The sequence below is a fragment of the Brassica rapa genome, chromosome A09 (genome assembly GCF_000309985.2).
Source record: "Brassica rapa cultivar Chiifu-401-42 chromosome A09, CAAS_Brap_v3.01, whole genome shotgun sequence".
Lineage (NCBI taxonomy): Eukaryota > Viridiplantae > Streptophyta > Magnoliopsida > Brassicales > Brassicaceae > Brassica > Brassica rapa.
Window position 1 is genome coordinate 22,433,556 of NC_024803.2, and position 14,159 is coordinate 22,447,714.

The window sequence follows — 14,159 nt, forward strand, 5'->3', positions numbered from 1 at the left end:
GTTCAATGCCTCTTACTGGTGGCAAGCCCTTAGGGTTCTCATCTGGAAACACATTAGAGAATTCCTGCAAAATATCTTCCAGATCACTAGGAATTTCTGGTGCAATGTTAGAAGAGGAATCCATTAGAGTTTCTTTGTAAACTAGTAAAAGAAACGGCTGTTGTGAGCATAAGGATTTTTTTACCTGACTTCCTTTGATAAAGAAGTTTGAGTTCTTAGGAGATACCTCAGGTTCGGATGGTTTGGGCTCTTTGTCTCGGCTTTTCTTTAGCTGGAGCTGATCTTGGTGGACTTCGGCCGGTGAGAGAGGAACCAAAGTGATCTTCTTTCCCTTATGATCAAAAGAGTGTCAGTTTGTGTATCTGTCATGCATCGTCTTTTTGTCAAACTGCCATGGTCGTCCTAGCATGATATGGCACGTGTCGATGGGAAGGACGTTGCAAAGGACCTCGTCCTCATATCGACCAATAGTGAGAGGGACCGCGGCCTGTTCCTGTACGTATTGTTCTCCAGTGTTGTTCAGCCACTCTAATCTGAAAGGTCGAGGAAGTGGTTTGGTTACGAGTCCAAGCTTCCTGACAAGAGAATCACTAGAAATATTAGTGCAACTACCACCATCAATAATAAAAGAACAAACTTCATCTCAAACTAAACATCGAGAATGAAAAAGATTCTCCCTTTGTTCTCGTTCTTTGGTTTCGGGTTGAACACTCAATGTTCTTCTGGTTCTCATCATCATAGATCGGCTTAAGTGTCTCATCAAAGGCCGGTTCTAGATCAATGTCTGAATGTTCTTCAAAGCTCGGAACAAGGCTTTCGTCCATGGCTCTTCTGGCAACTAGAAGTGGCCCTTGGTGTGGGTAGTCGAAGGACTCTCCTTCCTCATCAAAGATAGGACCGTGGTTGTCCTTGTCCTCTAGATCGTCCTGATTATCCTCGGACTCCACCTCGCCATTCTCCAAAAGGATCATCACTTTCTGTTTTGGACACTTGCTGGCGTAGTGGCCAAGGCCTTGACATCTATAGCACCGAATGTCTCTTGCAGGGTTGTTAGTCTCAACTGCTTTGCCTTTGTCATCACGAGTCGGGGCATTAGTCTTAAAAGCAATATTTGTTTTGATCAGAGACTTACCTTTGTCTTGATAGTTTGGTTTGGGGGCAAAGGTCGGTTTAGAGTAGCTCTTTCTTTTGGTTTTCTGCGCGATCAGAATGGCCTTGTGTAGCATTTGTTCCATACTAGCATACTCCTGAAGCTTCATTCGATCTTGGATGTCTCGGTTGAGACCTGAAAAGAACCTAGCCATAGTGGTGTCTAAGGGCTCGTCCACATCCGCCTTGAGCATCAAAACCTCCATCTCTTGGTGATAGTCCTCCACGGATTTGGTTCCTTGAAGTAGACATCGGAGTCATTGGTGGAGTTCCCGGTGGCAATGTTCTGGAACAAACGTCTCCTCATCAAGGCTGAGAGCTCGTCCCAAGTAGAAATTGGTGGCCCGCCATTCCTTCTCCTGTGAGTCACAACTTGATCATACCAGTTAATAGCATAGCCAACAAACTCAGCTGCGGCCAATCTAACTTTTTTCATTTCTGAGAGATTTTGACAATCAAAAACAAGTTCAATTTTTCTTTCCCATTCAAGGAAAGCATCTGGATCAATTTTTACCATCAAAAGTTGGAATCTTAAGTTTCACTCCACCTAAACCTTCATCAGTTGGTTCAGTTCTAGCAAAAGAATTGACATCACCTTGATCACCGTTTTGGGTTCCTCTCCTAGGACGGTTGATGGAACGATCGTCTTGGTTCTCCTCTCCTCCAATTTATTCATTCGGCTATCCATTCCTCCGTGGGCGATGTCGCCTGGTTCTAGATCGGACCGGTTGGCTGTTTTGGATCTCGTCAAGTGTGAGATGGATCTGTTCCAAACATGCCTTCATAAGGTTAGCCATAGAATCATTGAGACCTCTCATCTGCAAGTTAGATATACCAGCATAAGAATTTCCGAATTGGTTCCTATCTTCTTCACTCTCCATAGTTCCTGAAAAGCTTAACACAAGAGATTAGTACACAAAAATTCCTCACACACTCAGGTGTTTGATCTCGCCCACTCTTAGTGTTTCTCTTGGAATTTGGATGGCCACTCAGTAAGTGGTCTCTCAAAGTTCTAAGAGAACAAGACTAGTAACAAGTTGGGATCTCCCACCAAACGGGGGTAGTTTAAGATAGAAAGATAAGAACTTTAGTTTTGAAATCCGTTTTAACCACTCTAAGGCTGGATTTCTCTTCAGCCAGCATGATTTCTCTTCTACCACCTAGCCACTAATCGAACTTTTTGATTCTTTTTCTCTTTTCTCTTTTTTTTTGTATCTACTGGCTGGTAAAAAGATGACTCGGATTTGAGATAGAAAGAAGAAGATGAACAGATTTAGAAAATGGAAGATGAGAAAATGAAACGATGAGAAAATGAAAAGATGATATCGGTTGAGTGGCTCTGATACCACTCTGATACGTCCTAGATTCAGACAAGGATCACTCAACGGGATTTTGGATATGAACTCGCCAAAGATGGGAGAACTGGGGGTTGAGATGAGATCAATATATAGGAACAGAAAGACATGAGGAGTTGAGTATGATAAAGAGGCCGTACGTGGCGTAGTAATAATAGTTACCTGAGTAATTTACAAAGGGTAAACCAAAGTTACCCTAGTAATACTAGTTACCCGAGTAACTTTGGAAGAAGAAGAGAAGCCCCATTCCCTTAGCTAAGGTATCATACAGTTGCAAGGGAAGAGGAAGCGCGTGTGACAGGTTGGAGAAGAGCTGGATAACGCAAAATGAGCTTTATGCAAAAGGAAGAAGCTCATTGGATGGTTTGAATTAAAGCAAACCTTATCTCTTGTAATAGTGCCTCTTTATGAAACCCTCATCCTAGTGGTGCCTCATCATATATATTGTAAACTCTGATCAGATTAATAATGAAGAAGTTTGGGATTATCTCTCTAGATTCTCTCTCTTGTTCATAATGATTTTTAAATACTCTTAAACATGTTTACTACCTAATCTCTCGATAAATCTCCCACTAACCTTCTGTGGGAACCAAAATTCGCATTGTCGATTTCCGTTTAAATAAGAAAACTAGGAAAAACCCTAATTTCCCAGAGGTCCTGGATGTTTGCTAATACCACACGTCAAGCAATCAAAACACGAGAATAACAACGATAAAATATAAGAAATCGAAAAGAGAGCAAAGTAGATCTTATTTCGAATATGCGTTTGAGCGTTACGACAAGGTATAAGCCTGGGCTCGAGAGCTGTCGGCGAGATTTCTAGTTCTAGCAACCCTAAGACGGCTAAACCTAATTGAGTCGCAGCTCGAAATAACAAAAACGGAAATATGCCTAAATTGCTCTAAGTGCTAAGTTTGCTCTGAAAAAAGTTTTTTTTTCCATGCCTCTCGCCTAGGACTCCTTATATACTCGCTCCAAGGTCGGTTTACGCTTTCTCTTCTGCCCTTAAGCCGTCATAGCAAAAAATGGAGATATTCCATTTTTTCCGATCTTCGTAATTATCTTCAAAATTCCGTATTTATCTGCGGAAACTTGACATTTATCTTCCCTTGCGAACCAAGCGTAAACCGTCCTCTCGTTTACGGGCTTTTGGTTAAGAAATCGCGAGATGGGCCTCGAGTCGTGTCTTAGGTCCCTTTCGGCCATCTTCTGACTCGAAACGTTTATCGCGACTTATTTCGATAAAGAATGAACTTTCCGCGGTTTTTTCCGCAAAGTTTGATCAATGATTTAGAATGGCGGAAAACATGAGCTGAGTTCGCCACGGTCTTCGGGGGATATTGTCGAAGGATAGACGAGAATGCATTGACTAGTGTCGTATCGACGTTTTGGAAGAGCTCGGTCGCTACGTAGTGATCGAGCGGGATGGACGCTCGGTCACTACGTAGCGACCGAGTGGGACGGATGCTCGATCGCTACATAGCACCGAGCCTTGGCTTGAGCTCGGTCACTACATAGCGAACGAGCAGGACGGACGCTCGGTAATGACCGAGCATCCGTCACGCTCAGTCGCTATGTAGCGACCGGGCTTTGGTTCGAGCTCGGTCGCAACGTAGTGACCGGTCAGCGTGCATGTGCAGTAGTTGCGCAATGACCGAGCTTGGTTTGTCCATGTTCCGATTGTCATACTCGAACTTATCCGTAATTGGTTTTGGGTATGTTTATGATGGCCTATGTTTGATCTAAATGGAGTTCGAGATGAAACTTCATCTCGAAAAGCTATGTTACAGAGAGTCATACTTATATATTGCGGAGATTTGGACGTTAACTTCGTCGTGACTGTTTTTGACCCCAAAAGTTAGTCCCCCAGCCCGTTAGAATCGTGGATTTCCACCGAGATTCTTAACGCGCGGTATGGCGAGTTCGGACGAGATTGGTATATTTGGGCGAAGTTTGTGTCCGAAAATCTGCAAGTAAATAGTAATTCCTCACCCCTATAAGAAGGGAGGTAACTTCTTCACAATTTTTTCAGTTGCTTGTTTTCATAAAGATTTCCCTTAAGAAAAAATTTCTTTCTTTCTCTATATCCTTTTCTTCTAGTTTCCCAAAAGAGGAGTATAAAATGTCGAGTAAGAAAAAGATTTCGAGGAAAGGGTCTTCGTCCGCAAGCGCTCATGAAGAGCTTCTTGTTCCGAAGATAGAATTTGTGCCTCACTCGGTAGATCCCGCCGAGAATGAGGCATGGTGCGTTGCGCATTACGGTTTGATCACTCCTCCCAAAGAGAAGTCGTTCCTGGTCCTGACCCATCGTGCAGTCGAGGAAGGGGCTCCAAGCAGGAGTACCGACGAGTTTCTCGAGATCATGCGGTCGTTCTACCATATTCCGGACACAGTGGAATTTCGGGTTCCCCGTCGAGGGGAGCGCGCTAATAGCCCCCCGGAGGGTTACTTTACTTGCAATGAAGCGTTCGTAGTGCGTTATCTCTTGTGGTTCCCGATTCCCGAAATCATCGTCCAAGTGTTGGACCGTTTCGAGGTGGCGATAAGCCAGCTGAATCCCCTTGCCATCCAGCATCTCATTGGAATCCTGATCCTGAGCTACGAGCACGGTCTCTCCCTTTCCGTCGATCACTTTGAAGCACTTTTGAGGCTACAGCTCGTCAAGGATACAGACAAGTATAGGCTGGTCCCTCGGAGCTTTATGTCGGTGGTTAAGAGGTTCCTCTCCAACTTCAACTCGTGGAAGAAGTTTTTCTTTTTTGTTCGTATAGACGCTGCGTCTGTTGAAGAGAGTTGTATTCCACTGCTCTGGAGGTTGCCGAACGACCGTCCCTTCATCAACCCGCTTGCTCCGTTCCCCGAGGATATAATCGAAGTGAGGGATCTTCTTAGGAATGGTCCGTTTTTCTGGACTTCTTTTACGCCGAAGCGTGTTCGAAAGGCATTGAGGTTTGTGCGTCCCGGTCCTGTGGAAACGGGGAACCACTCCGAGCCCGATGATCAGAGTCCTGCCTGACGCTGCCCCCACCGTTGCGACGGGGTGGAACTCTTCGAAGGGGAAGGATATCGATCTTGGTGACATAGAGTTTTTTATGGACGATTCTATACTTCCGGGATGGGATCCAGAACTTGCTTACAGCAACAGAAGCGGTACTAGCGAGGTTCCTATTGCAGACTTTGATGATTTCTTCGCTAGTCTTCCCTCCGGTTTCGATGCTCCTCCGCCTATGAATGAATCAGGGAGGCCGAAAGTCATCGCGGAAGGGTCTCGCATTATCAACGGGGTTAGATTTTTTCGAAAATTTTGGCGACTGCCTAGGTGTTTCTTTTTCCGCTTGTAACATGTTATTCGGTTTTGCAGGGCCTTAACTTGCTTGGCTCGGCCATTGAGGCGAGCCATAGGGAAGCCATGGTCTATCGCTTTAAAGCGGAGAAAGCGGAACGAGATCTTGCTTGCGTGCAAGGTGAGATGTCGGAGCGAGATGCGCAACTTGCTCGTGATCATGAGAGGGCTATCCGCAAGGCGGAAAGGAAGGGCAAGAGGGAGATCGTCGAGGGATGAAGACTTGTGCCTCTCAGTTCCAGGTAGGGTATGGGAACCTCAAGGACGCCTTTACCTCGGTGGGCGATTTCCGTGAGTGCCGTGGTTCAGTCGGAAGTCTTTGGAGGACGCGAGCCGACGACTACGTTTTCGAGATGGAAATGAGTTTGATGAAGAGCGGCATGAACGAACATGCTCACGCTGAGGCGCTCATTCCCTCGATCGACAGGAGGATCCAAGGATTCTGGGATTCCATCCCGGTTTCCCCTGATACTGAGGAGGTCGCGACCGGGTTTCCCGATGGTGGCGAGGAAGTGGATCGTTCTGCGGATGGTTCGACGCTTCGTTGTTCGGGGACTTTTACTTTGGATCTTGAGAGGTGGAGTGATCATTGAGAGGGAGGTGTTTGTTTATCTGTTCTACGTTTGTGGCCGTATGTGGCCTTTATTTAGAGAGATTGTATGGACCTGTTTTGACCGTTTTATCATTTTACCGGGACTGGTCGTTGGTGGCTTTGAATCCCTTCCACTTTACGCGGTTTTTATATATATGATGGATATTGTAAGGCCCGCTCCCGGCTCTTAAGCCCAACCATGAACGCAGCCTTAACATCCGTTCTTATACAAATGATTCCGGTCTTTTAAGGTCTTTTAGATGTTAAGTTCAATTCCTTTAGGTGAGGTTCAAGTTTAACAATCAAGAAAAGTGAACATAAGGGGAAAATAGATTATATATATCACATAATGAGATCCATACATCATTCATAAGTTCATACTACTAGTTTACACACTTAGTCTATCATAAGTTCACAAGTTGCACAAAACGCTATCAATACTACACACTTATAAACAATGACCCATTCACCACACATCTTCCTATGGCCTGAGTCTTCACGGTACCTTTCCTTTACCACGGTCCAAGTCTGGTCCTGAAACCACATAGATCACATCATAAACACATATGGCAAATAACCTAAGCAACAAGACTAGAATGGCATGGTTCGGCCCTTAAGAACTAGGATCTATCCAGTTTGGACATACACAAATAAATTCCCAAAAACTAAATAAAATTCATGAAAATTCATGATAAATCCCAACTAAGAGATTCCCATAGTCAGATCTCAACAAAACCTACCCGGAATGTGGGATCCGACCATTGATCAGTCCGGCCAATGCCTAGGACTTTATCCATGGACCGGCCATGGCCTTGGTCCAGTGTTCCCTGTCTGAATCAATCCAATAACATCACAAAATACTATAGAACAGGCAATCCAGAAGAAGTAAAGAGATTGGATGCATCTGCTAAGAGAACCGGCCGCAAGGCCGCACGGATCATCCGCAGGCCCGGGGCCGTTCCTTGCAGTCTACACCACTAACCTTAGGCGTTCTCTCCCCTGGAGGCAAGTCCCTATCCTTCTCCTTGTCTTTCTGTCTGTTATCCATCTTCACGGCCTAGCCTTCCCACGCTCAGAACAAGCCGGCAAGCCAACACCACCACACGCGGTTCTCTTCTCTAACTGCCGGTCTCTCTCTTTCTTTCTTTCTGTTATGAGTTTAGCAGAGCTTTCCCTAAGGAATTTCGTGCCATTTTCTGTGCCAGGGACTCCCTATTTATAGAGAAAGCCATCCCCAACTGCCCTGGAGAAACCGGCCAAGCAGTTAGAGAGAAAGGGCACAAAACTGCCCCCTTTGCACCTTTTTGGGAGTAACTGCCCAACTGCTCTTCCCTTCCTTTGGGCTGTCCGAACATCAGGTCCATAACATTGTCCAGAGTCCCTTGTCCATGGCCAAGACCCCACGGACCCTTGGTGGTTCAGGCCAAGACCCCACCAGCATATAACCGCCCATGACCCGGCCACACCGGCCCGGACCATAACACTCCACCGAGCTGAATTGAGCTGGTCACTAGCTGGCCTCAGTTGAGGGAGCTAACCTATCAGCTCCAGTGAGCTACCAAGGACTGAGTGAGCTGGTTTCACACTGTCCCCAGCTGGTTGAGCTTGTTCCCGACCCTGTCCAGCTGCTAGATCACTCGGCTAGCTCTCCTAAGCTTCCTTCCACTCTATCCTGGTTAAGTCTCAGCTCCCTGATACCTTTAACCTTATTATTTGAGCCATGATACACTTGTCCTTAGGCCAAATGACCTGACTGGTGCGTCTCCTCGCACCATGGCTCGTCCCAAGGATCCTATCTAGGATCGGGGATGCTACAAGTCTCCCCCACTTGATATGGATTCGTCCTCGAATCCGAACCAAGTGACTCTTCCTCAAATTGCTTCATCCACTCAGGAAACTCAGCTTTCATTCTTGCCTCTGTTTCCCAAGTTACTTCCTCTCGACCGTTGCACTCCCAAATTACCTTGAGCATTTGAGTTGTCTTGTTCCGGGTTGCCTTTTCCATTCTGTCCATGATCCAAACCGGCCTTGTCTCCAAGGTGATGTTCGTCCCTAAATCAGAAGGAATCTCCAGAATGTAAACATCCTGATCTGATAGGCACTTTCTTAGTTGAGAGACATGGAACACATTGTGGAATGCATCCATCTCGGAGGGTAAATCCAATTTGTAAGCCACCGCTCCAACTCTCTCAACAATTCGGAATGGACCCAAGTACCTTGGCTCTAACTTCCTCATACCTGAGATTCTCACCCTCCCCTTGAAGGTAATCATCTTTAGGTATACAATATCACCAACTTTGAACTCAAGTTCTTTCCGACGTTTGTCTGCATAATGTTTCTGACGTTCTTGGGCCGTCCTCATCTTATCTTGGATGAACTTGATCTTCTCAGTTGTCTCCTCCACTATTTCCGGCCCTATCATGCTGCGCTCCCCCACTTGGGTCCAGCATAGTGGTGTTCTACATGGCCGCCCATATAAGGCTTCATAGGGGGACATGCCTATACTACGGTGAAAACTGTTATTGTATGCAAACTCCACCAATGGCAGATGCCTTTCCCATGAGTTGCCCCTATCCAAGACACATTCCCTTAGCATATCCTCTGGTGTCCTGATCGTGCGTTCTGATTGCCCATCTGTCTTGTGGGTGGTAAGCCATACTCATGTTCACTCTCGTCCCCAAGGCCTTTTGGAAAGCATTCCAGAATCAAGAAGTAAACCTCGGATCCCTATCCGACACAATGCTAGACGGAATCCCATGTAGCCGCACGATCTCGTCCATGTACTTGACCACGATCTGATCAACCCCATCTGATTTCTTCAAAGGCAGGAAGTTTGCGGATTTGGTGAGTCTATCCACTACCACCCAAACCGCATCATTCCTTTTCCTAGTGGTGGGAAAACCGGTTACAAAGTCCATAGTGATGTGATCGCACTTCCATTTCGGAATGGGTAAACTTTGTAACAGCCCACTTGGAACCTGATGCTCCGCCTTGACTAACTGGCAAGTAGCACACTTGGCCACCCACTCAGCTATGTCTACCTTCATCCGTATCCAATGATAATACCTCTTAAGGTCTTGATACATCTTAGTTGCACCTGGATGTATCGAGAACTTGGATTTATGAGCTTCCCTCATAATCTCTTCCTTCAGGTTCTTATCATTAGGCACACTGACCCGTCCTCGTAACAGAATGGTTCCATCTGCCGTGATCTGATACTCCGTCAGTTCATTTCGAGCAACCTTTTGTAGGTTCTCGTCCAAGCCTTGTGCCTGCCATATCCTGGTGAGGAGATCAGCCTGGTTCACCGCCTCCAAACCCAACGGCTCGTCCTCGCTGGCCATTGTGTTCAGGTGTAATGACCGGACCATCTCTTCCAACTCATCTGCTTCCTTCTCAGCTGATACCTCGGCCCTCCTATGAATCAAGGCGTCTGCCACCAAATTTGCCTTACCAGGAAGGTAAGCAATATCTAAATCATAGTCGGCCACGAACTACATCCAACACTTCTGCCTCAAATTCAATTCTGGTTGTGTGAATATGTATTTGAGGCTCTTGTGGTCAGTAAGGATCTGAACCTTAGCACCATATAGGTAGGATCACCAAATCTTCAGTGCAAACACTACGGCCGCAATCTCCAAGTCATGGGTTGGGTAATTCCCTTCATGCTTTCTCAATTGCCTTAAAGCATAAGCAATCACCTTCCCATGTTGAGTCAGAATACATCCCAACCCAGTGATGGACGCGTCCGTATACACTACATATGACTGATCCGCCTCAGGCTGTACTAGGACTGGTGCCCTTGTAAGCATGTCCTTCAGAGCCATGAAGCACTTCTCACAATCTCCTGTCCAGGCAAACCTATAATCCTTGCCCGTGAGTTGTGTCATGGGTTGAGCCAAACTCGCAAACCCCTTACGAACTTCCGATAGTAGCCGGCCAACCCTAGGAAGCTTCTGACTTCCGTAGCACTCTTAGGTTGTGGCCAGGCTTGGATAGCCTGTATCTTTTCCGGATCCACAGACACTCCTTGATCTGACACAATGTGTCCAAGGAAACCAATGCTCTTCTGCCAGAAGCTGCAATTGCTCAACTTAGCAAAGAGTTTCTGCTCTCTTAGCCGTTCCAACACCGCCCTCAGATGCCTCTCATGGTCTTCCTTGCTTCTGGAATATACAAGTATGTCATCTATGAAAATGATAACAAATTCATCTTAGAAAGTCTCGGAAGATACCATTCATCATCTTCATGAACGCAGCTGGAGCATTGGTCAGACCAAATGGCATAACCACAAACTCGTACTGACCATACCGGGTCCGGAATGCCGTCTTCCGGATATCATTGGGCTCTATTGGGATTTGGTGATACCCTGAGGCCAAATCAATCTTGGAAAACCACTTGGCTCTCTTGAGCTCATCCAACAACTCATCAATCCTGGGCAATGGGTACTTGTTCTTCACAGTCACCCTATTCAACCCTCGGTAATCAATGCAGAGCCTGAAACTACCATCCTTTTTCTTCACAAACAGGACTGGTGCTCCCCAAGGCGAGACACTTGGGCGTATGAACCCTTTGTCCAACAACTCCTCCAGTTGTTTCTTTAACTCGGCCATTTCGGCAGGAGCCATTCGATAGGGACTTTTAGACAATGGGGCCGTCCCTGGTTTCAGTTCTATTATGAACGGATCTGCCCTATCAGGGGGAATGCCCTGTACATCCGAAACACATCCTCGAACTCACTGACCAGCGGTATCCCTTCTGGGTCACCACCCCCAACGACCTCCTTAGTGGTGATTGTGGCCAAATAAGCCTCACAACCTTTCTCAAGCATCCGGTCTGCTTGGACTGCTGATACGACTAAGCAACTTCAGGCCGGCTTAATACCTTGGAACCTGATCGGGGGTCCACACCCACTCTCGAACTGCACCCTCCCCCGGTGACAATCCAAGGTGGCCTGATTCTTTCCAAGCCAGTCCATACCCAATATCACCTCGTGATTTTTAAGGGGGACTACCACCAGATCCACATGCATTACCCTGTCCTGGATCATCACTGGGACGTCCCTAACCAGTCCCAAGGAATGAATCGCTTGGCCACCGGCTGCATATACTATGCACGGATCATCCCTCGTTCCAATTTGGAACAAACCCTTTCCGATCAACCTTGGACTCACAAAACTATGTGTAGCTCCAGTGTCAAACAGAACGTGTGTTTCCACACCACCAATACTTAGGGTCCCTACAAAGACTCAATCTAAGTATCTAATCCGTTCTAGGTTCCGTACCATGCAATTCCACTGAATTGAAAAAGAATAAGCCTAGAATCATTACCAGTGATCGACTTGAATGGTTTAGTCTCGTCCTCATCATTGGACAGCTCGTAAACCCTTGGGTTAGAGGTCTGACCCCGGCTCTGGCTTGGTTTGCTTGCTTCACCACGGCCCTTCTCTTGTTCTTCTTGGAGCTTTGGACATTCCCGTTTGAAATGTCCTACATTTCCACAATGGTGACATCCCCTGGTATCACCCCTACTTGAGCCCTGCATGCGGCTCTGATCCGGCCCTGGACAGTCCCGAGCTGAGTGATCCATCTTGCCACACCGAGTACAAGCTCCCATAGCCTTCCAGCATTCGCCTCCATGATGACTTCCGCACTTAGAACACTCCGGCCTACCATTGAGGTTTTACCCTCCTCGGCCGTGTTCCTCTTCCTCTTCCGGTCACTCTCGGAACCACCAGAGGTTGCGTGGCTCCTAGACCTTTGCTTAGCCTCCTCGACCAGGTTGGTCTCTACCATATCCATCCTCTCCACGAGCTCAGACACTGTCTGGAAATGACCAACCGAGCAGTAGGTTTGAAATTCGACCCTTAGGCCTCGAACAAACCTACGTATCTGCACGGTCTCCTCTTCCAGTTCTTTACCTATGTAATGTCTGAGCCGGTTGAACTTCTCCTCGTACTCACGTACTGTCATGCGTCCCTGGGACAAGTCCAGGAACTGAGATTCCAGGTGGTCCCAAGCTTCAGCTGGAAAGTACTTGTGGTTGAACTCAACCTCAAAGTCTGAGAAACGCTCAATAGTCCCATTGGTGCGTTTGTCCAGAGCCAACCACCAGTTGTGTGCGTCACCTTCCAGGAAGTGAACCGCAATGTCCTTCTTGTTCTCCTCCGGACAACGAGTTGAACTGAAGTTTCGAGCCAATCTGCTCCTCCACTCGTCTGCCTCAATGGGATCGGAACTACCAGCAAACTCCTTCGTACCCAGCTTGGAGATGTGAGCTAGCAAGCTCAAGTAATCCACTCTCCTAACTTGGCGAACAGGCAGATCGATCTCCATCACATCAGCCTCAACCGTAGCTTGATCCTCAACTGTCCTAGCAGCTGTCCGAGCTACATGTGCGGCTGCTCGAGCTACACCAGCTGCGGTCCCAGCTGTCTGAGCTGCCCTCCGAGTAGCCTGAGCTGTGGCCTGAGCTGGTGTGACCTGGCCCACGGAAGAATTCACCAATGGGGTGAATGCTTGTGTGAAAGCCAACATTTGAGTGCCCATGGCCTTAACCACATCCAACGCCTCGCGCATGGACGGCTCGGCCGTCTCCAAGGCACCAGTTCCCCGACTGCTCTGGTCTCCTGCATGGGAGGACTCACCTTCCTCCTCACGTCCCAATTCCTGTTGTTCGCCCAGGTTATCAACTTGAACCTCCGTAGGCAAGATTGGCGCCATGGGTTCCCCGGTCTCATTGTTAACCAACCCCACTTGGATAGGCAACACTTGGGTAGGATTGACTCCCTCTCCCCCAACCGGTCTAGAAGCACCAGCCGCCTCCTTGCCCTTCCGGCCTTTAGCCCTCTTTGTTCCCTTAGGGTTGAAAACACAAACCAGTTAGTCCATCACTTAAACAAACCTCAGAGGACATTCAAGGTTAAGTAAAACAACACTTTCTACCCAACCTTACCGTGAGACCCAAAGCCAGAAGTGGGGTGAACACATAACCCAAACAAATCGTAGAATCAAGCATGCTCTGATACCAACTTATAAGGCCCGCTCCCGGCTCTTAAGCCCAACCATGAACTGCAGCCTTAACATCTGTTCTTCTACAAATGATTCCGGTCTTTTAAGGTCTTTTAGATGTTAAGTTCAATTCCTTTAGGTGAGGTTCATGTTTAACAATCAATACAAGTGAACATAAGGGGTAAATAGATTATATATATTACATAATGAGATCCATACATCATTCATAAGTTCATACTACTAGTTTACACACTTAGTCTATCATAAGTTCACAAGTTGCACAATAGGCTATCAATACTACACACTTATCAACAATGACCCATTCACCACACATCTTCCCATGGCCTGAGTCTTCATGGTACCTTTCCTTTACCATGGTCCAAATCTGGTCCTGAAACCACATAGATCACATCATAAACACATATGGCCGATAACCTAAGCAACAAGACTAGAATGGCATGGTTCGGCCCTTAAGAACTAGGATCTGTCCAGTTTGGACATACACAAATAAATTCCCAAAAACTAAATAAAATTCATGAAAATTCATGATTATTCCCAACTAAGAGATTCCCATACTCAGATCTCAACAAAACCGACCCGGAATGTGAGATCCGACCATAGATTAGTCCGGCCAATGCCTAGGACTTTATCCCTGGACCGGCCATGGCCTTGGTCCAGTGTTCCCTGTCTGAATCAATCCAATAACATCA

The 14,159-nt window shown here is 46.9% G+C and overlaps 1 protein-coding gene across 1 annotated transcript; it reads right to left on the reverse strand.

Annotated features, from left to right (window-relative positions):
• Nucleotides 1–11,306: 11,306 nt before the first annotated feature.
• On the reverse strand, nt 11,307–12,055 carry LOC117127761. Its single transcript, XM_033278413.1, has 2 exons — nt 11,770–12,055; nt 11,307–11,677 (listed from the first exon to the last, which is right to left on the reverse strand). Exons 1-2 carry the CDS (start codon nt 12,053–12,055, stop codon nt 11,307–11,309), a joined length of 657 nt encoding a protein of 218 aa, XP_033134304.1.
• Nucleotides 12,056–14,159: the final 2,104 nt, after the last annotated feature.